The sequence below is a fragment of the Neofelis nebulosa genome, chromosome 9 (genome assembly GCF_028018385.1).
Source record: "Neofelis nebulosa isolate mNeoNeb1 chromosome 9, mNeoNeb1.pri, whole genome shotgun sequence".
Classification (NCBI taxonomy): Eukaryota; Metazoa; Chordata; class Mammalia; order Carnivora; family Felidae; genus Neofelis; species Neofelis nebulosa.
In genome coordinates this window covers 106,991,732-107,018,137 of record NC_080790.1, presented here as the reverse complement: position 1 = coordinate 107,018,137, position 26,406 = coordinate 106,991,732, and the positions used below count along the sequence as shown (strand labels likewise).

The 26,406-nt window shown below is 39.6% G+C and overlaps 1 protein-coding gene, 1 long non-coding RNA gene and 1 other non-coding gene across 8 annotated transcripts in view; 1 reads left to right on the top strand and 2 right to left on the bottom strand.

Moving 5' to 3' along the window:
• The window catches only part of PLCB1 (phospholipase C beta 1), a 706,541-nt gene that overhangs the window by 593,391 nt on the left and 86,744 nt on the right, over positions 1-26,406 (top strand). For all 3 annotated transcript variants that reach the window (XM_058684913.1, XM_058684915.1, XM_058684914.1), the window contains exons 26-31: positions 1,726-1,945; positions 5,946-6,126; positions 24,460-24,536; positions 24,647-24,736; positions 25,207-25,264; positions 25,871-25,957. In XM_058684913.1, the coding sequence (XP_058540896.1) occupies positions 1,726-1,945; positions 5,946-6,126; positions 24,460-24,536; positions 24,647-24,736; positions 25,207-25,264; positions 25,871-25,957 (713 nt within the window). The remainder of the gene's footprint in view (positions 1-1,725; positions 1,946-5,945; positions 6,127-24,459; positions 24,537-24,646; positions 24,737-25,206; positions 25,265-25,870; positions 25,958-26,406) is intronic.
• Positions 1-26,406, bottom strand: part of LOC131485432 (uncharacterized) — a 93,647-nt gene that overhangs the window by 32,108 nt on the left and 35,133 nt on the right. For 3 of the 4 annotated variants that reach the window (XR_009248844.1, XR_009248842.1, XR_009248845.1), the window contains 3 exons: positions 25,717-25,809; positions 25,151-25,332; positions 23,258-23,403 (listed from right to left, as the gene is read on the bottom strand). This is a non-coding gene — a long non-coding RNA (uncharacterized LOC131485432). Of the gene's footprint in view, positions 1-10,051; positions 10,142-23,257; positions 23,404-25,150; positions 25,333-25,716; positions 25,810-26,406 lie in introns of those variants that run through there. The other variant, XR_009248843.1, reaches the window with a different exon arrangement.
• On the bottom strand, positions 13,138-13,272 carry LOC131486441 (small nucleolar RNA SNORA70). Its single transcript, XR_009249343.1, has one exon. It is a non-coding gene; the product is annotated as a small nucleolar RNA SNORA70 (small nucleolar RNA).

Below are 26,406 nucleotides of genomic sequence, written 5' to 3'. Positions count from 1 at the left end.
TGCAGCAATTCTTTAGGATTATAAATTCTTAATATAATAAGTTATTATGCAACCATAATGAGTCCATTTGGGCCTGAGGGAAACCATTAGATAAATGTACCTGATTCTCTTCCTGGCCTCTTTCTCAAAAGGAATCGAATGTCAGCAGAATAGACACATTATAAAAAAGGGGAGCATGTTTCAATTGCTTAATGACCTTAGCATTGAAGAACATAAATTATTATTCTGATTTTAGTGTTTATCCATTAGATAACTCATTTCTATTCAGGTCTGTTGTTTTTCGTGGCATATATTAATTCTGAATCTTTTGACAGTTCTAAATATTTATGATAACATATTTTTGTTCCTAGAAGCAGAAAATTCAAATGAAAGGATGGAAACATGTGAACTATGACTTAATTTGGGCCCAAATATATGATAATTCATTGAAGTTAAGACACCATCCATTTTAAGTCACCCTGCTATTCATGGATTGCTAAGAAAGAAAAACATCAACAAATTGTGACACTCCATCAATTATACAAAGCTTCTTAATTTCAGAAAGGTTAACATACTTTAAAGATGCATATTCTAGAATTGGCGAAATATGTCAGTAAAATACAGAATGGTTTAAAGTCAAGCATTAATTGTTTTCTGAGCATTGGATTGAGATCAAGCCCCTTGTTGGACTCCATGCTTACAGCGCAGAGCCTGCTTAGGATTCTCTCTCTCACTCTCTCTGCCCCTCACCTGCTCACTTGCGCACTTTCTCTCTCCCAAAATAAATAAATAAACATTAAAAAAATATGTAGTAGTGTATGCTACCACTAACCCTTATAGCGCCTTTGGGTAAATCATATCAAGGGACTTTCCCCTCTTTAAGTGCTTTTTACTGAAACACTTGTGATAAATCCAAACCTACAATGTGAATAGTGCCCCTTAGAGAGGGTGCTGTACAACCTGTATGATCATTTGTTAAGCCTCTACAAGCACACTTCCAGAAACTGTTAAATACTTTGTATGATTCTTTTATTTCATCATCATAACAACCCTAAAAAGTAGTGGAAATATTGAGGTCCTTGAAGTAGATCCTGTTGGTGCCCATCTAGGTTTCCTTTTAATCTGATGCACCCATGTCCAGCTGTGGTGAGTGTTGGCCATTAACAGAGTATAGCTTCCCCTTCTCTTGGAAATTTCCCTCAGCCTAAAGGAAGACCTCTCTAGGAGGTTATGCCTCCCATCATTGACTTTCTCAAATATGCAAAAGGCTGACCTTCTTGCCTCAAAGTGAGATGCACTTTATAGTACTCTAGAGCGCCCCATCGGACAGGCAGAAGCTAGGCTCCAGCTAAGACCACACCATCCCTCCGCCCCTTCCTCTTCCTTGTCCACTGCACTCACTTCCTCCACCTGAGCCTTTCTCAGTAAATCACATACACCTGAATCCCCGCCACCCCACCCCCCCATCTTGGGCTCTGTTTCTAGGGAACCTAAACTTTCAAAAAAAATTGTGAGTGAAGAGATTGGGTCTTTGAGTGTGTTTATCCACTAGATAACTTAATCGCAAAAGTTAGCAGTGACAGAGCCAGACTGGAACCAAGATACATTTGACATGCAAGCTCTGCTCATAAGCTCCAGTTGGCTGGGATCAAACAAATGTCGCTCAAGAGGCAGGTTGCTACCCCTCTTTACATCTGTGTTTGCAGTCATTCCACGTCTGTTCACTCTTATACTCGTTTGTTGCAGAAGTGGAAGCACAGACTATCGAAGAGCTAAAGCAACAGAAACCGTTTGTGAAACTTCAAAAGAAGCACTACAAAGAAATGAAAGACCTGGTGAAAAGACACCACAAGAAAACCACTGACCTTATCAAAGAACACACTACAAAATATAATGAAATTCAGAATGACTACTTGAGAAGGAGGGCAGCTTTGGAAAAGACAGCCAAAAAGGATAGTAAGAAAAAGTAAGTTGAATGAGTATTTCCAGATTGTTTTATAGTATGAAGGGAAAGAGTCCGTTACATGGATTTTTGATGTTTTTACGCCACATTTTGGATACACTGCAAGAATGAAAGCCACCTCAGCTCAGTTTTACTTGTGGACTGAATTTCTTTATTTGCCCACATCCTAACAATAGATATGTAGGAATCCTTTCCTGGCTTTCTGGCCTGTGGGCCCAATACCTGTTGGCTGACTTCCCATAGTATAGCTGCCAACCTGGCAGGTATGAAATTTTGCTGTGTTCTGTAACCTAGTTGAAGAGGTGACTTGTTATAGCAAAGAGAAGTCTCAACTACTGTTTGCTGGCCTCGTTGAAACCCACAACGCTTTGTATAGATAACCCTTGTGTTTGGGTCTAGAGGTCCTCCCAGCCCCGCATACCCAGACCTTGACCGGGAGAAGCATCTCTCACACACTCATTCAAACAACATTTATTGAGTGCCTACTGTGTGCCCTGGGGAGTCATGGGCAGTGAGCATGACCTACACAATTATCACCCATAAGTAGCTCACATGGCAATGCGGGGAACTATGGGAACATGCAAGCCATTGTCATTGAGCTGAGTCTACTCCATCCTTTCTTTCACTTCTTTACAAAATAATCTTACCTTGATGCCAGGCTATAGAGAGATGTAAGAGGCAATTTCAGAGCCATATTGTGACATATGATTTAACATGTGCTTAACTGAAAGGCACAATCATAACCCAGTACTTGGGCTTTAAAAAGCAACAACATCACCATTTCGTAGAACGAGAGTGGTCTTAGAAGCTCTCAAGGTGAACTTCTGCCACTTCTTCAAGGAGGAAACCAAAAGCTAAAGACATTAACATTTACCCACAGGTACACAAAGAGTTCAGGTGAAGCTTGGCCTAAAACTTCTAAACTTTTGTTGTTGTGATATGTATGTGGTCCTTTGTTTATTCACCTATTTGTTTACTTAAAAGTCATATCCAGAAAACTTCTAACAGAGTATTGAAGTAATTTACCAAAGAACACATATGTAAAAATCCTATGAAAATAGAAAAAGAAAAACAACACACACATACATAGAGTGGCTAAGAGTTATCTAAACCTGTCCAATATGGAATATTCCAATAGTTGTCCAATATGGAAGTCACTAACCACATGTGGCTATTGAGCCCTTCAAAAGTATCTCATTAAAATTGAAAGGTGCTGTAAGCATAAATTACCAGATTTCAAAGACTTCATTTTTTTTAAAAAGAATATAAAATAGCTAATGTATTTCTATTGATTTCTATTGATTTTATTTTCATAACATGTTGAAATGATGATGTTTTAGATCTACTAGGCTATATAAAATATGTTGTTAAAATAAATTTCACTCATTTCTTTTTACTTTTCAAGGTAGTCACTGAAAGTTTTAAATCACATATGTGGAAAAAATCGAATACATGGCCTGTGTTACGTTTCTATTGGACGGTACCCACCATTTAATGTAATTTCTGTCCTTGAATACTGAATTTAGCTCTTAGCTTCTGAGAAAGGGAATATGGGTTAGATAATTCTCCTTATTGGAGTAAAGCAAACTTTCTTGTTATTCTAAGAGAGACAAACATTTTCCCAGTATCGAATTACAAAAGAATTCATCTCATGGTTCTTATACAGGCAATGTTAGGCAACAGGGGATAATGTTTTCAACCTTGTTCTTACAGCAGATGCAGAAACCCTGTTCCCTTGGTTATTTTTTTATACTTCTCCTCAAAAAATAAACAAAAATCCCTAAGCATCTAGTATCAAAAGATACATCAAGAGAAACTTTTCTTTAAGAGGCAAAGCCACTGAGGTCTTATTATGTCCATCTATCTCCTGTCACCTTTGATACACATTAAAATCCTGAAAATACCTCAGAATAATAAATGGAAATAATGTCCATTAGATTAGTTTCTTATCCAAATATCCACTGTCTCAACTGAGGTTTCCACATCATGGCAAGAGCAGATTATTCAAAGATAGTTTCTGTCCAGACACTGGCGTGCAATGATTGCATTGTTTTTAAAAACACAGACTTTACTTTCCTCTGGATGTTTGTCCTTGGATAAGCTGCTCTGGACTCCCCCCATACTGTGTCCTTAGGCAAACTGTCTCACTGAACCTCAGTTTCCTCAAATGTAAGCTGGAGATAGTCATACCTACTTATTGGGTTACTATGAAAGCCAAAAGGAGAGAGTGCCTGGCGCGTGTAGAGTGGTCAATAAATGTTGACCCTGTTGCCTCTGCCATGGTGGGTGTAGTGATTGTGGCTGATTGAAGAAACACCTTTCTGTTCTGGCTACACTGACTTCTTGCTACAAAAGATAATAAATGTGTCTCATGTTCATGCCAAGATGGAGGTCACCCCACCAATGCTACTTATAGTGATATTGGCAAATAAACTTGTATTCCTGCCAGGATGGAGGGCCACAAATGTCATCCACTCTCTATGCTGCCATGCTATTCTGATGTATCAGGCTCCATGAGCCTTGCAGAGTGTTTATTCTCATTTGGCATTGCACATAAAAATACAAATAGAAACTTCTGAGGGAATTCTGCATCCCTTATTTGCCAAAATAGGATCCTAACCAACTGACTCTTCCTGTAATGCCATCAATGGTGACCTAAATCAAAGTGAAAGCAACAAGGATTAGTGCCGGCTGATTTAAAAATGTCTACCTGTTCCACCTGGCCACAAGTGAAAAACATGGAGGCAGAATCTGATAGGCTAGATGTCTTAGGTGGTTTAGTTTTCTTACCGCAGAAGTTTCCATATGAATGAAGAAAACAGACCTGCTCTTGGTAACCCATTCTCAACACTATTCTCCTTTTCTGTGTGTTCTAAAAAAAGAGCACAAAACTTGAAGGAATCACGCCATATGTTTTAGCACAATAACAAGTCAGTGAGAATTGCTTTGATTTACTTCAATATTACCCTTAAACTTCTCAGTATCTGTATAATTTTCTGACTATGAATAACTCAAAGAAATTTACCCTGCAAGAGTAAGCACTCAATAAATATTTTTCTTTTTTTTTTTTTTTAATAAATTTTTTTTTTTCAACGTTTATTTATTTATTTTTGGGACAGAGAGAGACAGAGCATGAACAGGGGAGGGACAGAGAGAGAGGGAGACACAGAATCAGAAACAGGCTCCAGGCTCCGAGCCATCAGCCCAGAGCCTGACGCGGGGCTCGAACTCACGGACCGCGAGATCGTGACCTGGCTGAAGTCGGACGCTTAACCGACTGCGCCACCCAGGCGCCCCTCAATAAATATTTTTCAATGAACTCATGCATCCCCCTTTCTCTTGTAACCTAAGCATTTATAGGAAAGTGCCATTTTGGGTAGAAATATCCATTAAGTTGGTACATCCCCCAAAGAAAATTATGTTAATAATACATCTTTGATATTAAAAGATGTCAAGAAACAGAACATGTCAGCTTGGGGTGGTGGAGGTGGGAGGGTCTGCTAGCATGTGGTGTCTGCACATGTTCTGTTTTCTACCCATATGACCCGGATACAACATTTAGCACCTCTTCAACCTTCCTGACAGAGTCCAACTGATGTAAAGTCCACTCAAGTTGTTATAAGAGATAAATAAACAACTGGGAATTACATTATATATGTCCTTTTAAAAAAAAAAATTAAAAGATAAAAGCCTTAAAAATCTTTATCAGACATTGTTTTTCCCAAGGGAGGATTATCATTCTCTCCACCACCACGATAGGACCCCCAGCCTCCTGGCTTTCCTTTTCTGCCACTACCTGACATCTCACAAATGTCATCCACTCTCTGTGTTTGGAGACCCTCCTCTGCTAAGCTTGTCCTTGGGGTATCACCCTCTATCTCGAGTATTTTATCAAAACATGTTTCCAAACACAGCACTCTATATAGGAGGAATGCTGGTGTACAACTTTCCCTCCACCTTGTTATGGTCTGCATGTTTTGAGTCAAGCTCTGTGTCTCTGCAGATCAGAACCCAGCAGTCCTGACCATGGTTCATCAACAATTGAGCAAGATCTTGCTGCCCTAGATGCTGAAATGACCCAAAAGTTAATAGACTTGAAGGACAAACAACAGCAGCAGCTGCTTAATCTTCGACAAGAACAGTATTACAGTGAGAAATACCAGAAGCGAGAACATATTAAACTGGTAAGCCTGAGAATTATGATTGTACAGCTGGAACCCTCTTTTCTATAGAAAATTCTTGATGCTCTTGGGTAACTTTAGAGAGATGGTGGCAGGTCTGACTGACACCTTCCTCTTGTTTCCTTAGCTAATAATCTTATTAGCTAGGGTATAGACAGAAGTAAGATGCAGTTCTCAGATCCATATTGTGACATGTGATTTCATGCATGCTTAAAAGCACAATCAAAACTTACTACTTGGGTTTTAAAATACAACAAAATCATTTCTTAGAACTTGAAATTGCCTAAGGACACCTAGTGTCTACCACACTAATATTTTACAAGTTCCACTATTCTAGCACCTTTACCAAGCTCCTCTCTGTTCCCCAATGAGGCTATGTTTTATTGTTTTCATTTTCACTAGCTTATTTTGGGGTTATAACAGTTTTGGGGGGGAGAGTCGTTGAACTCTCATAAGGGATTAAAAAAAACACATATCTTGTTTCAAGAAAATTAAGAACATGCTGCAAATAAATGTTCACCTTTTTTTTTTTTTTTTTGGTGTCCCTGGGCCTTGCGAGCACTAAAAAAAAGCTTATAGTCCTCTCTCCTACATTTAAGAGTCAGTTTCTACGTGACCAGTATGGGATGTTGTCTACCTAATTGCTGAGGCTCCCTGTGAGAGGAAATGCCATAGTCTCTATTAGTGATCAGTTTTGTCCTCCAAAATGTTTTCTCACATGTTGTGACATTCCCTCCACTGTTGTTGATGCTTTGACACGTAGTATGGTTATAATAAATATTTGGTGACAGATTAAATGAATCAAACAATAAAGTAGCCTTTAACAAAAGCTTATTCCCCAAATAAAACAAGTAAGTAAGCTAATAGAAATTAGTGTAGCCAGAGTCTGTATGTGTTTGTCTGAGCTGTCCTGTTTCTTTGCCGAGAGCCTGTCCATGTAAGAGAATTCTGGGGCTGTTTCTGCTTTGGAGATCAGTGGCTGGTTTAGCCATTAGTGGATGGTTTGGCCATCCCTATGTAATAGGTGATTCAGTGTAATGCTGTTGACCTAGCACTGGTTCCACAATGATAATATGCAAACAAGCAGGTCAGAATCACATTGGAACTTATTGAACATCAGATTCCACTTGGCCAATTATTCTCAACTTCGGCATGCATCAGAACCACCTGGAAGCCTTAAAACACAGGTTGTTGGTCTTTGCCCCAAATTTCCAATTAATCCAGCCTCCTATAGGGCTGGTGATGCTGATGCTTCAGGTCCCAGGACCACACTTTGAGGACCCCTGCTTCATTCCTAAATGTGAGGCTTGAGGATTTTAACAAGTTCTACTCAATTTTGGTGGGCCACCTTGTTTGTGAACTACTAAAATAGGATCTAAGCCATGAAAGTATAGTATGACAGGGATAAGGTTTGGTGTAAGGAAGGGATTGCCTGTCAGGCCAGAGAAAGTCAAAGTAAATCTTAGTGAGAGATAATGGCTTTGAGACCTCACTATAACCACACCATCTGATTTTCTCCAGCAGCTTATCCCAGAAAATAATAACAATAATAAAAATTAAAATAGCAACCATGTATTGAGCATTCACCATGGGGGCCATATCCTGTTCTAAGCCATTTGCAGAAATTGTTTGATTTAATCCTTACAACAACAACCACTAGAGTTTGGTACTACTGTCGGCTTATTTTGCAAAAAAAAAAACCAAAAAACAAAAAACAAAAAAAAACCACAGAGAAATTCAGTGACTTTCCCAAGATTCTACAATTAGAAAGTGGTGAAATTGGGATCTGAACCTTGGTCCTCTGACTCTAGAGCCCCTGCCTTGTAACTATTGTGCAGATACCTCTGCTAATTCAGATTTTAAGCCAAGCTTATCATAATGACCTCAGGTCTCCCAGGCATGTACAACCAACTCCTTCATTACAGTGACTAGGATGCAGTACAGTCTCTCCCTCTCTTTTCAACAACTTTATTTCATATGCCTTGAAATTCATTTCATTAAAGTGTACACTCCAGGGCGCCTGAGTGGCTCAGTGAGATAAGCATCTGACTCAGTTTCAGCTCAAATCATGATCTCATGATTTGTGGGTTCGAGCCCTGCCTGAAGCTCTGCACTAGCAGTGTGGAGCCTGCTTGAGATTCTTTCTCTCTCTCCCTCACTCTCTGCCCCTCCCCTGCTTGCTCTCCATCCCTCTGTCTCACAAAATAAATAAGCATTCATAAGTAAATAAAATAAAAATAAAGTGTATACTCCAATGGCCTTTAATATATTCATAGATATGTACAACCGTCAGCACAATTTGAGAACATTTTTATCACCTCACAAAGAAACTCTCATTCATTTATTCATTCATTCAACAAATATTTAGTGGATACCTACTCAGTAAATATTATAAAATAGAAAAGGATAAAAATGACAACAACCCTAGCCTTTATGGAGATTACATTCTAGAAGAGGGATCAAACCATGAACAAAATAAATTGGTAACAGATATAGTATGTCAGGTGGTGCTAAGGGTTTAGGAGAAAAATCAATGAAAAATCGGGAAACAGGGAATGGAGATGGAGGGAAGGATGAGGAGCATGCCTTGAAATTTTAAATTGAGTAACCAGGGAAGGACTCACTGAGAGGCAGCACCTGAGTTAGGAGTGAAGGAATGACCCCTGTAAACACATGGGACAGGATTTTCCTGGGCAGAAGGATTAGCAAATGCAAGGATTCTGGGTCAGGGATGGGCCTGTCTGCTGGGGGACCAGCAGAGTGGCTCGGTCTGAGGATGACTATAGGGTCTTGGGTCAGAGATGGGACTTTTGGTGTTAGGGACAGATATTGTAGGGTTGTGGGCCTCTGTTTGGCCTCTGCGTTTCACTTTGAGTGTAGTTGACATGACTGGAGGGGTTTGAGTGGAGGAGTGACATGATCTGAAGTAACCTTTACATGGACCACTCTTCTAGTACCTGGTGAAGAGTAGGGACCCAGGAAAGGGCCATCCCAAAGCGTAGTTCAGATGAATGGTAGTCCAAGGGGTTAGAAGTCCTGGGGTCCTCTGGCAGATGACTGCAGTTGACAAACAGGGTGAATATAACTCTGAGGACTAGGCAATCCAGCCATAATCATCTGGAGTTTCCCCAGAGTTCCAGCCCCAGTTCCAGATTCCATTCCCCAAGGAGAGAGACACGGCAGAGTAAAAGGGAAACCCAATACTCATGGAAGAGTCCCAAAACAAGAATTCAGAGTGTGGATGAAAACAGAAGCCCAGACATACCAGAAAAGCTTTCAGGGAGTAGGTGACTGTACAAATGAGTGCAGAAATCAGAGGGAAGTGCAGCACAAACTCATCACAGGAGAAACACCTGAGCAGGAGGGACCATATCAAATCCCACTAGAGGAGGGCACAGAGCTGCTCAAAAGATTTTCTCCCAGATGAGATGGTTGGCTGGGAACCAGGGAAGACCAAGCTGAGCTTATAGGTAGAAAAATCGCACCTGACGAGACACGGAGCAGGAGAGGTAGTGGAAATCCCACTGTGGGTGGCAATCCCACAACATGTGCTTCAACTCCCTTTGCCCTAAGAAGCAATGAGTGTGTCCATAAAAATTTTGAAGAGTTTTCAAAAAAATCTACATATATGTCCAACCCAGTCTGGCCCTTTCAAGCCAAATATACTAAAAAAACTCACCTCTTCACCTTTGTGACTGTGGGTCTGGGTTTCAGATAAAGTTCTGATGCCTTTGAACAAAACCTGTATCCTTTTGTTAAGAAGGCTAAGGCCCAAACACCTAGGATTTAGAACCACATGAAGTTTACTTTATGGCCATTTGGGGGTATCCACAATTTATACCACATGCCTTGAGCTGGCGTGTATCAGCTTCAATTGTTTCTTTCTTTCTTCATTTTCTATCACTCCAATTGTTTCAACCAGAAATTGTTCTGCCAGGAAATCTCTTGACCGAGAAGCACCCAGAAGTGTCAGTTCTATCTTTGGTTGTGGATCGGAGTTATGAACAGGCCTCTCAAGCTAAATTAGACAAACGGAAGTGTAATTAAAAAGCAAGTAGGCCCCAGGTAAAAAGGACTATTTGGGTGATGAGGAAAATTAAACAGGATATTTCATCTCCCAAAATTGCTTTGGGAATTAAATACAGATGTGTTTAGGTTAAGGATTATACATTTCAAATGTCAGAATCCACAGTTCAAGGATCAAGAAAGAAACCATTACATCAATAAACTCCCTGCCAAATGACCATTAAAAACTTAATATTTGCAAAGCACTCTGATAGACCCTGGAGATGGAGATGAAGAAGATGTGGTCATCATACACATTCAGGAAGCAGGTACCACAAACAGTTACAATAGCATACGATAAATGAAATAATAAAGGTATCAGCAAGTTGATACGAAACCCTAGATGTGGGAACAATTCACATAACTCCATAAATTGATAAATACCAACAATATTTTTGAGGTCACTATTCACAGGAGGTGTAAAATGCACACCAAACTTCATAGACTCAATAGTTTCAAAGAAATTTTTATACCTGTCCAAAGAAGAATCTTTATCCTTAAAACTCTGTATCCAAATAGCTCTGCAGCCTGGTTACCCACGTGTGGTTCCCAAATCACCTGGGATCTTGCCTGTTAGACAAGCAGCGTCTCATGCCCCACCCCAGACGTGCTAGATCACAGTTTGCATTTTAATAGGTGTCCCAGGTGACTTGTTACACATTCAAATTAAAGAAGCTGGGTTCTAGAGCCGTGGATCCTTATCTTTGCTCAAAATGTATTTTGGAATAAGGCTAAAGTTCCCTTTGGTTGAAATGGGAAATACAGCATGTGCTCCATTATTCACGGCTTGATCCTCAAGCTGGATGGAGATACCTATTGGTGCGAAAAGCACAGGGCCTGTGGAAATCACTCATGTGATTTCCTGCCTATATTGGCAACAGAAGAAAACAGTTACTTCCATGTAGAGGTGAGTGAAAATAAAGATATAAATTCCCCAACCCCATTCAAGTTCTTGCACTCCCTGAAATCTCTCCATAGATACTGTGAGGATCTGTGAACCCTAGCTGGGGACCCCTGTTCCAACTATAGGATTGGGGAATCTGCTCTAATTTAATCGGTTTTTCATCAACAGCCATTGGTTGACCCTGAGTTTGGTCATACCGTTAGAGTTAGGTTTTCATTTTAAAAGTGACTTTGGTAAGTGATAGAAAGTCTTAGGGAGTCTTTCTGGGGACTCTTGATCACTGTCAGTAATGAGACCTAGCATCACATTCAAGCAGAAAAACCGCCTAGTGAGAGGAGATTACATGGTGATGTTGCCGGGGTCACTTCTCAACTGCAATGGTACCTAGCCTGCCATTTAGTCTTCTCTGTTTTCCTTCTTTCTCATGGCTTCAAGAAAAGATTTCTTCATTTTCTCTCACAGTCACCACACTCTTTATCCTCTTTAGAGGCTTGTTTTGTTTTGCTTTGCTTTGCTTCTCATATTTTAGGTCTCCCAAATGTACCAGTCCCATTCATTTCTCCCTTCACATCAACCTTAATGGCTGGTATTCTTCTTTTACATAGTCCCGCTTATCTCACCAGCAATCATTTAATGGACCCAAACCAACATTAGTATCCATCCACCTGAGTTCCCCAAGTCCTTGCTGATCCCAGAGATTGAAAGATGTGTTTCATGGTAAAAGCTGTGGTTGAATACTGACCAGCTACTAATGGATGGCCCATCAGGATGTGAGTAGTGATGAATGAGGGTCTAGAGTCAAATGTCATTTCTGGCCACTGCTCTTGCACTGAGTAACTATGTGATGACTCTGAATTTCCATTTTCTCATCTATCAAATGGAACTAAGAATAATCTTCACTTCATAGAACTATAAGGAGGAATAATAAGATAATGTCCACAAATCATGGCTATTAATGAAATAAAATAATACATGAATTGACTAGGAAATCTTGACTTCTATTATAAATGTGTATTGCTATTTTTGACATCTTGCTACAGATTGATAGAGATCATTGTCTTCCTTTTGATGATTTCTATGAGCACCATTTGCTGTTACAGCCTCTACAGAAGCCAACCTTGAATTTTCTCCCTTCTATGGCCAGCCAGCTAAAGTATATGGGCCAGGAGTAATTACAGTGTTAGGAAGAAAGTAACTCTACTGAGTCGTGGTAGTGTTATCTGTCTTCCTCCAATATTCTGACTCTAACATGGGATTATTTTTCTTAATAAATAAATAACTTTCCTAAAAACTTTACATTTTCCACCTAATAAGAAATTACAAATAAAGACTTTAGTAATGAAATAAAGAATGAAAGAATTGTCAAAATGTGTTCTTATTTGTAAATTTTTTTGATCATCATTGAGTAACCCTAGAGTGAGGTTGTTCTCATATATTTACATATGTGTGTGTGTGTGTGTATATATATATATATATATACATATATATACACACACACGTGTATATATGTACATATATATGTATAAATTATCTTTATGTTAAATTCCATTTCTGTAATTATGCACATACATGAGTATATTTCCATGTTTGTTTTGGCCATTTGTATTCCTTTTTTTTTTTTTTTTTTTTGACAGGAGTTAGGATTTATTGGTGGGCATGAGCAAGAAGAGGGGAACACCAAGACTCTCAAGAGTGGAGGGTCTACCATTTGTCTAGGGGGCCATGATTAGGAATGTATTTCACCCCACAGCCATCTGGGATGAGCCACTTTTTAGGCATCATTGGCTCATTCCTCAATTCATTAACTTGTTAAAGTCCCACTTTTGGGAAATGTGACTCTTCTGGTTGTCAGGGAACTTGAAGTTGGCCCTGAATAGGGCCTTAATCACATACGCCTTGTTTTGCAGCTTGGTACAGATGGACATGAAGACTTGGTCAATGTGGACCCTGGTCACTGTGACTTGAGGCTTTCCAAAGGCACCCTGCAAAACTGTCTGGAGCTTCGACTGGGGATAGCAAATCAGACATGAGTGTCCACTGGAAAGGGCTGTCTCCATGGTCCCTTAGGGCAACCAATACAAACAACAAGCTGCACACACTACCACAGAGGCCACTGTTTGCAACTATTGCACACCAGGCCCCCAGGGGGGATAGAGCGTATTCAGCTTAATTGGCTGCAGATTATAGTCCTTTTTTCTTTTTACAAACTGCCCATTCACATCTATTGCCTACTTTTCTGTTGGATTGTCTCCTTTTGACCCACAGAATTCATGTGGTATCTTTGCATTTATTATTTTCAGAGGTTGGGCAAGTTAGAGTATGAAATACACTTATATAATCATTAATTCATCAATTCATCAAAAGTTATTGAAGGCCTACTGTAGGCCTCATACTGGTGGGAGAATTCCATGTGGACCAAGCCTAACTATAGTCCCTGCCCTTAGGGGCTTAAGGTGGTTAAGAGTACAGGTTGTGAAGTCAGACAGATCTACTAATAGAATGCCCATCTTTATTAGGTAGCTTTGCTGCATAACAACAACCTCAAAACTTATTTCCTTAAAATGACAATTTGTTTAGCTCATGATTCTGTGTGTAGCAATTTGAGCTTGACTCAACTGGATGGTTCCTCTAGTGTTGGCTGTGCTCATTTATGTGTCTCTGGTTCAGCTGCCCCTCACCTAGGGGCTCTGCTTCTGAAGGTTGGCAGACTGTCAGCTAGGTCAAGACAGATGACTGATCCACATGTTTCATCACTCATCAGGCTACCCTGGGCTTGTTTATGTGGAAAGAAAAGAATTCCACTTGAGAGCAAGAGGAAATGGGCAAGGTGTTCTGAGAGGTCTCATAAACTTCTTTCTCCATCTTTGGTCAAAGCAAATTGTAAGATTTGCCCAGATTTAAGGGTTAGGGAAATAGATTCTATCTTTTATTTAGGGGAGCTGCAAGTCATATGACAAAGAGCGTGAACACAGTAAGTGGTGGAGAAGTAGAACAATAATGTACACACAGCTGTCATAATTTGGATATGAGGTGCAATAAAATAATCCAAAGACACTTAACACAGTGCCTAGAAGATAGTCATCATTCTTTACCAAAGGACTATTTGCACAAGATTTAAAGTGAGAAGACATGACTTCCATTTTTAGTTGCATAATGTTAGCTAAACCATTTCACCTCTTTGAGTGTATCCTCATTTCTAAAACAAAAATTTTGTACAAGAATGCCTGTAAACTCTCCCTTTGACAATAATGCTAGTTTCCTTTAATTATAAAATCAGAGATGATCCAACTCTTGGGACTATAAAAATAATAATGAGGATTTTAATTTAAAGCAATAAATAAACTTTGGTTTTTATTTTGTGTGTGTGCACAATATATCTTAATGTACTTCTATGTGTTAATTGGCAACTCTTTAGGTAACATTAAGAAAAAAAAGTCTGTAAACAGAACCATCCCCAAAGGCAAAGAAAATAATAGTTTTGACTTATGTCAACTTAAAGAAGCTTAGGGAACAGAAGGGAATCTGCTCAAAGGAAAATTCTAAAATAGAACCCACAAGTCTGATCATTTAGTTTGTGCCCTCTGGAATTATAAGACTCATTGCCTCCCCCCCTGACAAGTCAAGATGCTGATATGATATATTTTGCATTAAGAAAAAAAGTAGGTGACATGCTGTGGTATTTATCTTCACAGGCAGCTCTTCTGAGTCTATATTCCAAAGGGACTATTGAAATATTCAACCCATGATTTATTGCCCTATTTTAGTAACACACCACAGGACAAATCACATATCTTTTAATCAGATCTCCTTTGCTAATTATTTGAAAACCGCCAGTCTGAGCATTTTTGCTACTTACCCACATGTAAGTAGTAACCAATATTTATTTATTTTATTTATTCTACATTAAATGATTTTGACATCTTTCAAAATTATGAAGACTTACCCTAGAACTGTGGTGGTTTGGTTGTTTTCTTCATTGATTGAATCAGATATAATAATCTCAACTAACTTGATGAAATGCAAACTTTACTCACTGGCAAACCCAAGCATCATTAGCATACCTTAAATAGAGCTCCCTTTATCAAAGTTCTTGATATTTTAAAAAGTTTGAAAATATTTTCAGTTGATAACCTCATGAAAGAATACCAAAATATCATTCAAGGGAGTATGTTACAATGATCGATTTATATTTTCAGAAAGCTGCAAAGCTGATATTTACCTCAGCATAGTTTAAAAATGAAAAATAATTTTAAATGTTATGAATTCATTGTGCCAACTTATTGACATTGAACTAGGAATCTTGGTCAGGTTTTCCCATTTATTTATTTATTTATTTAGCCCAACAAGGAAAATTTTCCAAAGATCCTTTAGACGTTTAGACCCAAATAAGCTACTGTAAATTCTATGTGGCTATGCAAATTTAAAAAAGAATAATTTCATAGGTATGAAAGAATATCTCAGAGAACGATCATTGCCCTTTTAGTCCAAGATTTTATGCTCATTCTGAAAAGAATCGAGAGCTAGTGTAGAATATCAGTTCCACATGGATCAGACCTATCTGTTAGCTCACAATTAGACCCTCAATACTGGTGCAGTGTCCAGTACACCATAGGGGCTCAGTAAATATTGGTTGAATGAATGAATGAATGTTTCTCAATTCGAATGGCTAGGATACATACCAGAGTGAACATTCACCTTGCATTTAAATTGTCACTAACAGGGGTGCCTGGGTGGCTCAGTTGGTTAAACATCCAACTTCGGGTCAGGTGATCTCCCAGTTTGCAGGTTTGGGCCCCACATCAGGCTCTATGCTGACAGCTCAGAGCCTGGAGCCTGCTTTAGGTTCTGTGTCTCCCTCTCTCTCTGCCCCTCCCCACACTCATGCTCTGTCTCTCTGTGACTCTCTCTCTCAGAAATAAACATTAAAAAAATTTAAAGTGTCAATAATGCATTTAGTACATAGATCATTACTTAGTGAATAAATTCTTTGTAGAAGTAAAAAAAAACAAACAAAAAAAACAAATTATAATGAAAATTCAGAGTGGATGCTTTGAGAGGAAAAGAGGGTGGTACCTTTTCTGGATATTCCTGGAAGGGGAAGGAGGATGGGTTGTGCCTGAAATGTGAACATTCTATACTTGACTTTTTGTTCATTTTCCAAATTGTCCTTCTTGAGAAGAGACTCCAAACATGACAATTTCTGTCCACGTTTGTTTTTTTATCCCTTTTGAGTTAGAGTCAAGGAACTATTCTGTTCCATGGAAACCATTCTCTCACCCTCAAATGGCTAACCCTAGTGAATTTCAGCACGGAGCTGAAAATAAGCATGAAATTATATTCCCCCAGGGCTTTCCTTTTTCGCTCCTTAAAAGGTTTGGAACATTTAACTAGAAGAGTTGTCATGAGTGGTAAACAAATAAGCCCAATGACTGAAATGTGTCTATTCCTTTGGGCCAGGAAAAAGAATCATATAAAAAGTTAAAATTAAGTGTTGTTTACTGCATTTCAGTTTAACCATGTATTCTCTGGGTTCTTTTCCCTAAGAATTCTAAACTAATCTTTTCTTCTTTCCTATCTTCAGTGAGTTTTGTGATTAATACGTGATTGAACAGTTCTGTGAGTAGAGTCTATCTGCTAATAAATACACCAAAAATGAGCGTACCTTAGGTTAGTTAAAAAAACACATCAATTATTGTGTGAAAAATCCCTCTTCTGGGTCCTATTTTCACATCTTATGCAATAGAAATCCTGGACTCAATACTCGGAGAGGTTCCTTTATCTTATTTGGAGGTTCCTATTTCTATTTTTTTTTTTTTTGGTCAGGATTCTCTTGGTTGCAAGTAACAGAAATCAATATTGAACTAACTTATATACAAGAAAGATACAAAGTAGATCACATGAGAAAAGTTTGTCCATCCAAACCGGGAAAGGGAAGGTATGGAGAACTAGATGCCAGAAACGACTGGCAAAACTTTCTATTTCTGTCTGCCTGTCTGTCTACCTGTATTTCTCTCCTTTTCTCTCTGTTCTTCTGTGTGTCCTTCTCCCTCCCTCCTTTTCTCTCTCTCTTTTTCTCTCTCTCTCCTGCTTTTCAATGTGTATTAGCACTATTCTTTTCCAGCAGCACATAGACTTCCCCTTCTTAGAAAATATAGGCACCAACCCTTCTAAGTTATTCTTTCTCCAATAGCAGGTTGGAAAAATCTGGAGGAAAAGCCTTGTTAAGGTCATGTGATCAACCAAACTTGCAACCTTAGACCAATCATCTGTGGCTAAAGTCAGGGTATGACTGGTCCAGCTTGGATCAATGCCTCCCCTAGACCAGTTACTTTGGCCAAGGGATGGGGGTAAAAAAAAAATACAGTAGCTCCCATAGGAAGCTGATTTGGCATAGAACCAGTTCTCAGAAAACAGAAGTTCTTCCTGGAGTAGTGTTGGGTAGAGAAAACCATAGGTAAACCCCAACTCTCTTTTTAGTGTAGGAAAGAGATATGTAAATATTATATACATATAATCCCATTGCCAGTTTTGTGGGAGTCTGACAATAATGGCATATTATTAACAAAGACATAATATTAATCATTCTGCCTCCTGGACCTTAAGTAGAGGAAGATTGAACGAAAACAGTAGATGCCGAAAAGGCAGAATTACAGTGAGAGTGATGGTCTTTTGAAAATAGCTGGAAAGGGCAGAATGCTACAGGGAGGGGTCTGTAGTATGGAAGAGTGGGAAAGACCAAGGGGAACTGAGCAGGATGGAAAGACATTTACATATTTGCCATATTAAACACAGAGATGTTGTCGTTTTATAACTACATACTCTTTATGATTCTATGGAAACACTGTTTTCATTAGTTGCATGCAAAAGCCATGTTTTAAAAAACATTTCATTATAAGGCATTTATTCCCAAAGAAAACCTAGCTTGTTAAATATATATATATATATATTTTTTTTTTGATAGTATTTCTAATAAGACAGTCCATGGCGTTAGACATGATGCTTCATTGTTATCATCAACGTCAGGGTCAGTGTGGTTTTAAAACTTAAAAGAATTCATTCTTGGGGTGCCTATGTGGCTCAGTCAATTGTGCACCTGACTCCGCTGACAGCACAGAGCCTGCTTGGGATCCTTGCTTTCTCCCTATCTCTCTGCCCCTCTCCTGCTGGCATCGTGTGCTCCCTCTCTCTCTCTCTCTCTCTCTCTCTCTCTCAAAATAAATAAATAAACAAGCTTTTTAAAAAAGAGTTCATTCACATTTTCTGAGCACCTATTTTGTATAGTGTCTGGGGTTCCAGAAAAAATATTAAGAAAAGGAGTTTGCAGTGGTGGCATTCTCTTGGGGAGCGATAATAAAGTATATACACACAAAGGTAAATATCTGTAAGTTATTTATTTATTTATTTATTTATTTATTCATTTATTTATTTTTGTAAGTGATATTTTACAGAAAAGCCAGTAAAGGGTCAAAACCTAGAGTTATCTGGGCCGTCAAAGGGGTGTATCAATGAAGGCTGGCTTACAAAGGGAAGAGGCAAAAAGAGGCAGACACCTTGGCTGGTACCCACTCCCTTATCAGAAGCAGTTAGAGTAGCCCAGTATAATGGAACTTTCTACAATCATGGGAATGTTCTACATCATGCTGTCTCCCATTCAAATGGAAATATTATCAAGGTAGAAGAATAACATGAGACAAAGTATAGAAGCAGGTGTGTGCCTGGACAGTTCTGAGAACAAAATACTGCCTAGTTTATCTGTATATGGTGAATGCTAGTCAGGAAATTTAGAGCTGGAGCAGTTGAGGAAAGAGGGCCAGTTAAGGCTTTGGTACATACGAAAAGGAAGAATATTTGGGATGTAGTGGAAAGACTGATGAGAAACTGAGGGCAGGAAGGGAATTCTCACTGAGTCCAGACCAGAGTTAGTGAAAATCTATACCAGAATGCTATGAACACAAAGCCATGAGATACATCGTAACAGGAATAATTGACAAATCTCCATGACTCACTAGATGTGGAAAGTACCTAAGAAGGAAATCAAACATAGTGTCCACTTTTGAACTGAATGATAATAATTAGTGGGAAAATACGATGACCTATCTTCTATGAGAGACAAAACCTAAACTTGCTTATAAAATGTTGAGATGCTGGTGAGCCATCCTCAGGTAGAGTGGGGCAAAGGCAGTTGATAATGCTGAAATGAACTAAAGAGTCAAAAAAGCAACTGTGTTAATTACTGAAGATACTATAAATTAAGGAAAGAGAGTTTTGTGTGAGAGTGGTTGGCAGCTGGCACACTGTCAGAAGGATAGGATAAAGTCATCATCCCTAGCTGTGGGTAAAGGCACTGAGGTACCATGTTGAACTCTTTGGGGACTGATGGTATATTTTACATTTTTTAAGGAAACAGCAACATCTGTTGGACGCTGTGAAAAGTATTACTATTAAGATTGGACCTAATTATTTCACAAATGAACTGTCCTTTTATTTTTTTAATTTTTTTTTAATGTTTATTTATTTTTGAGAGAGACAGAGACAGAATGCGAGTGGGTTAGGGGCAGAGAGAGAGAGACAGAGAGACACAGAATCTGAAGCAGGCTCCAGGCTCTGAACTGTCAGCACACAGCCTGACACGGGGCTTGAACTCATGAGCTGCGAGATCATGACCTGAGCCAAAGTTGGAGCTCAACCGACTGAGCCACCCAGGTGCCCCTCCTTTTATTTCTTTTAGCTTAAGGATACCATGAAAAAAATTACAAAGATCCTAAGGTCACTATGAACTAAGAAAGTTTTCAAATTTCTGGAATAATAAAAGCTATGTCCTGAGAAATGGCCAGTAAATATAAATAACAAAAAAGTTTTTGTAATCTCAAAGCAAAATCAGATGAATTCCAGTGGTTGAAGTGGAAGTGAGAGGGTGGAGTTGAAATATGGAGCTGGGACATTGAAGCTTTGGGAGCGGTAATTGGTCTTCCATCTTAGGGTTAGAAATGAAAGGAAGGTCCAAGATGGAACAAAATTTCAGGGTTCTGGGAGGGTGAGGAAAACAGAGATGTGTTTTTATGCAAAGGGAATGTGTCCAGCACAGAAGGAAGTTTGAGAGGAGAAAATAAAATGGTAGATCAGGTCTGGGAAACCAGGGCAAGAACCTTCCTCTTGGAAGGAAAGGTGAGGAAACCAAGTTAGGAAGCTACCAAGTGGTCTAGTAGGACTCACATGCGTGTTTTTCCTCTCAGCTTTCACAGCCATGCCAGGAAAGAAATGTTACCCTTGCACCAGAAGTGGGGAAGCTGAGTTTGGGATAATGAAGAGAATGTAGATAAAGTTCCAAAGATCATTTGAGACAGAGAAGAGGGAATATAAGGGAATGTCTTAGTCTCTTTCAGCTGCTATAACAAATTACCACGGATTAAATGGCTCAAACAATGAATGTTTATTTCTCTTTTTTCTTAATGTTTATTTATTTTTGAGGGAGAGACAGAGAGACAAGGGAGGGAGAGAATCCCAAGCAGGCTTTGTGCCATCAGTGCAGGGCCCGACACAGGGCTTAAACCCACAAACTGTGAGGTCATGACCTGAGCAGAAATCAAGAGTTGGACAATTAACCAACTGAGCTACCCAGGCACCCCTAAAAACATTTATTTCTTACAGCTTTCTCTCTCTCTCTCTCTCTTTTAAATTTTAGTTAGTTAATGTACAGTGCAGTATTGGTTTCGGGAGTATTTTCTCACAGTTCCGAAGGCTGGAAGCCCAAGATTAAGGCTACAGACCTGGTGTCTGGTGAAAGCCCACTTCATGGTTCATAGATGGCCGTCTTCTCACTGTGTCCTCACATGACTGAAGGGGTGACAGAGCTCTGTGGGATCTCTTTTATAAGAGCACTAATCCTATCATGAGCTCTCAAACTTCATGACCTAACCACCTCCCAAAGCCCCACCTCCTAATACAGTCGGTCACATTGGGAGTTAGGATTTCAATATATAAATTTGGGGGGGGGGGACACAAACATTCAGTCCATAACAGAGGGCTTCTTCTAAATTGTCTCCATCATTCTCAGTAATTTAGACAATGCCGCTCAAACTGTAGCATGAACACAAATGTCCTGAGAATCTTGTTAAAAATGCCAACTTTGGTTTAGTTGATCTGGGCAAGGGCCTTGAATTTCTGTTGTGTTTCCAGGCAATGCTGCTGGTCCATGCTGGTCATCTATACGTTGAGTAGCAAGATCTAGAAAACCAGGTCATTGGCCCAGAGTTTGTAGAATAGTGACATGTATTTAGGGTACTTGATAAATATTTGTTGGACTGTGGCTAAAATGAATAGTTAGATAAAGGTGCGTGTTCTGGGAGCCAAGGGGGTGGGAACTCTTTCAAGAGAAGAGTAAAGAGCAAGTGCAGATGGTCTGAGGGAGGGACAAGGAGGAGGCCAGCGGACGCAGCAGCCAGGGAATTTCTGTGGAAGTTTGAGAGAGTGCAGGCTGGCAGTTGCGTCAGGTATGATACCAAATCAAAAGAAAAGTCAGAATTGGGTGGGGAGAGGGGCACCTGGGTGGCTCAGTAGGTTAAGAGTTCGACTTTGGCTCAGATCATGATCTCGCAGTTTGTGAGTTCAAGCCCTGCATCAGACTCTGTGCTGACAGCTCAGAGCCTGGAGCCTGTTTCGGATTCTCTGTCTCCCTCTCTCTCTGCCCCTCCCCAACTTGTGCTCTGTCTCTTTCTCTCAAAAAAAAAAATAAACGTTAAAAAAATTTTTTTAAAGAATTGGATGGGGAGATGGGCTGTGGGATCTCAGGGTCAGGGACTTCAGTGACTGGATGGTGAGGTGGCTAAGGATGAGGGCAAGAGGTGGAAGGAGAGCAGGAAATGTGAGCAGATACTGGCATAACCCAGAAAATAACATTCTGAAGTCAGGTGAATGATACACCAGATGACAAAGTGGAAACAGAAGTATGAGGGCCATTGAATTTAAAAGCGTTGCTGAGAGGTTTTGCCATGTTGAGCAGAATGAGGACGGGCCACAGACATCTTCCCAAATCTGGCAAAGTTTCCAAATCACCAGAGGAGGTTTTGAAAATACTGATTTCCAGGCCCTGCCCTGAGACATTTGGAGTCCATATGCATAGGCACGAGCCCTGGAATCTGCATTTTTAGGAAGTTATCCAGGAGTGATTCTGATATTGCAACCAAGGTTGGGGATCCTTGCATAACCCTCTATAACTCCTCAGGGTGAATGAGAAAGAAGAAAGATGCTCTGGGGAAGGAAAGGTGCTGAGTGCACACCCTCAGCTAGAATCGGGATTGCAGGAATCCTCAAGGAAATTTCCAGAGTCTTTGCACACCAGAATTTTACATTTAGAGAGTTTCAAAAATAGTACTACAAAGCTGTAATATTTCATGATTTCTTTCTTTTTTTAATGTTTATTTATTTTTGAGAAAGAGAGCATGAGTGGGGGAGGAGTAGAGATAGTAGGAGACAGAGAATCCAAAGCAGGCTCCAGGCTCTGAGCTGTCAGCACAGAGCCCCATGCAAGGCTCGAACTCACAAACTTCCAGATCATGACCTGAACTGAAGTCAGATGCTTAACGGACCTAGGCTCCCCTTCATGATTTCTTTCATTGTGATGGTCGTGATCAAGCAATCTCTTTTGAGTGATCAAATAGGTTTTCTGCTGGCCGAAGTCCCAGTTAATAGTTGTTCAGATTTAGTCCACTTCACAGACAAATGCATCAAATTTCACATTAATGTTAAGTTAATGTACTTTCTTTATTGTAATTCTCTAAGATAATTTCTCCTTTGATGTTTTATTCTCTTACATGAGAAGGATTTTTTTTTTCAAAAACAATTTCTAAAATCATAATGAAAAGAGGTGGGGAAGTGGGGAAGCCATCGAACCTGATTTCTTGGGTTTGTCCCCGGCTCTGTCACTTATCACCTCTGTGTCTGTGAGCCCAGAACCTGATCCACAGGTGTCAGGATCTTCACATGTAAAACAAAGATAAAAGCACAGCCTCACAGTGCAGTTCTTAGAATTAAATAGGAATCGAATACATTTAAAACTCTTCAAACTGTGCCAGACATACATAAATTATCGACAAAAGTTTGCCATACTCTGATTATGTTGCCTTATCACTGTGGCAGTAACCACTTATGTTAAATTGGTCAACTTACCCAGTTGTATTTGAGAGCCTCCATCACGGGTGAACAGCAGTGGGGTCTTTCATAGGAAGCCCACGCTGTCTACGTGGTGCTCCAGTAAGAAGGGTTGAGTCCAATTACTACCGCTGTCTGAGTAATCGCAAAAGTTTCCATAGGTTCTCCATGTGGAAGAGAAAGAGATGGGACTTATGTACCTTTATATAACTGAGAAGTATTTACTGAGCACCTACTAAATATTAGGAATTGTGCAGAGGGCCAAGGATATGCAAACACAAACACAGTCACTGCCCTCTTGAAGCTTGGTTTGATAATGAATGCAAGACAATAAATTAATTGCTTTCATAGCATGTGTTAAAATTCAATGGCACTGTACCATAGAAGAGAATTTCTGACATTCTTTGGAAGTTACCCACACAAGGACACAGCCATCGATTTCTAAGATGGGCAACTCATGGTCCTTGAAGCAATTAAACAATGAATCAGATTGGGGGCACCTGGGTGACTCATTCAAGCATCCAAGTTCGGCTCAGGTCATGATCTAACCATTTGTGGGTTCAAGCCCCACAGCAGGCTCTGTGCCGACAGCTCGGAGCCTGGCACCTGCTTCAGATTCTCTCTCTCTCTCTCTCTCTCTCTCTCTCTCTGCCCCTCCCCTGCTCACACTTGGTCTCTCTCAAAAATAAATATTAAGAAAAAAAAAAACAATGAATTAGGCGCAAACCAAGAATTAAAATACACAGTTGATTATAACTTGCATTTGTATCATACTCGTGTTATTTTCAGCTTCACTGTACCTCCAAGAGACAAAGGCATTAATAATCCCATTTATTACAAGAAAATGTAGATTCAGAAAATGTAGCACCATTGACTCAAATGGTATTTTTGATATCACAGAATGAGGAATGGAACCTGAGCCTTCCACCCCTCCACTGTTAGTTGCCTTTGCACTGAGCCAAGCTGCAGTAACCAGCACAATAGTCTAAGGCATCCTGTTTAATTCAAAAGGGATCCAAAGAAGACTTTCATATTAAAGCTTAGATAATGTGATGGTTTTCAGTGACTTCCCCATTGCCTGTGAGATGCTTGGTAATTTTAACTATTGTTAAACATCAGTCACAGATTTCCTAACTAGAGATACCGTTGTCTGGGGGCTCAAGGGGAGAGAGTCTTTGTTTATGATTGTGTAAAACAGTAAACACATTTTCTTCCCCCAGCTTATTCAGAAATTGACGGATGTTGCCGAAGAATGTCAGAACAATCAGCTGAAGAAGCTCAAAGAAATCTGTGAGAAGTAAGCCTGCATTCTCTTTACAATGGGCTTGTGCCTATAAATGTGTTACACACAAATTGCCATTTGATTTGTCTTTTTTTTTTTTTCTTTTACTTCCATTTTGACTTCAGGGAGAAGAAGGAATTAAAGAAGAAAATGGATAAAAAAAGGCAGGAGAAGATCACAGAAGCTAAATCCAAAGACAAAAGTCAAATGGAAGAGTAAGGAAAAAGAACCCCTTCTCCCCCAACTTTTACCTGGGGATTCTTTTATTCTGTTAGAATAACAGCTTCTCAAACATACAAAGACCCATTTTTGATGTTTCTCCTCTAATTAACCTTTCAAAAGATCCCTTTTGTAAATTTTTCAACAGGGAACTCAAAGGGCTTTCAATAATGGACTGAGGTGCACCCAGGGCCTTTTAGTTAAAGATTGAGTAAGGAGCGTCCCTTAGGAAAAAAGCAAATCTTCAGTTCCCCTGCTGTCAGGCAAACTTCCCAGCATTTAGTGAACACAGAGTTTGCCCTTGGGCAGAACCTGACTTTTGTCCAGAACCAGCAGATTGTACCTTTCTTGCCACAGCAGTAAGAATGTTGAAAGTTCTGTAAACTTTCATCTGGAAGTCTGAAGCTCACCTCTTTGTTGATGCTGGATGAGTTCATATAATGATCTAGTTGTCATTTGCTCTTAGGGAAAAGACAGAGATGATCCGGTCATACATCCAGGAGGTGGTACAGTACATCAAGAGGGTATGTCGCTTAATCTCTCTCTGCTTTGCACACCACGTATGATTGTTCAGCAAGCACAATGTGAGCCTCTGGAGGAAAATGCCAGGCCTTGTATCTATTTATCACCACCACCCAGAAGAGCTGTTTCACAGAGCAGGCATTCCATAATCAAGGTTTCTGCAAGTTTAGTTGCAAACCTATGTATAAAAAGGCTTATCTAAAAATAAATGTCAAGAATCATTTTCAAAGTGAGGAGCCCAGAAACACAGGATCAATAGGGGATCCCCCAAAAGAACCTGTAGCTGTCATCAATGTTAGGGAAGACGGCAATCTCCAAAGGCACTTATTCATATTAGTGTTTGAAAATTGGTATTATGGAACTTTTCAAACTTTAGCAAAAATAGAAGAATAGCATAATCTATTGATCACCTCACCCCCACCCTGTGTACCCATCACCCAGGTCTGACACTTACCAACAGTCTCCTACACTTGTAAGGGAAGTTCTTGATCAGGATATGAGATAATTAAATGTATGACATCGATCTGAAAAGCTTTCCACTTTTTTTCTGAAAACCACTCACTTATTAATGTTAGATGAACATAACTTTCTTTGTAACTTTCTTATAGTTAGAAGAGGCACAAAGTAAACGGCAAGAAAAACTTGTAGAGAAACACAAGGAGATCCGTCAGCAGATCCTGGATGAAAAGCCCAAGGTAAACTGAACCGAATAATAAAACACAGTAACTTCACTTTTCCTCCATTTAATTACAATAAAACCTCTGTAGGTCGTGTACCCTGCACACAGTCTCAGATCAGTTCTTACATGTAAAACTCATGTTATCTTTCTCAACCATGGTAAAGATCTTTCTATAGCAATATTCCACACAGGTTTATTATCACCCAGTGAGCTTTAAACGTTGCAATTGCTTGGAACTCACCTCTTGAAATTTTGGTTTCAATTGGTCTGAGATATGGTTTTTGAAGCACTTCCCCTCTCTCCCTGCCAGAACAGAGAAAATTAGAGAAATTAGCCAAGCCTCTTGCGTACTGAATAAAATATTGTAATGTCAGGCTCTGTCCAGCAGAGGGTGCCCTGTACCAAAATCACCCTGGTTTTTAATCCAACAAAATGTTCTCATAAACCAGAAAAAAACAAATCTTT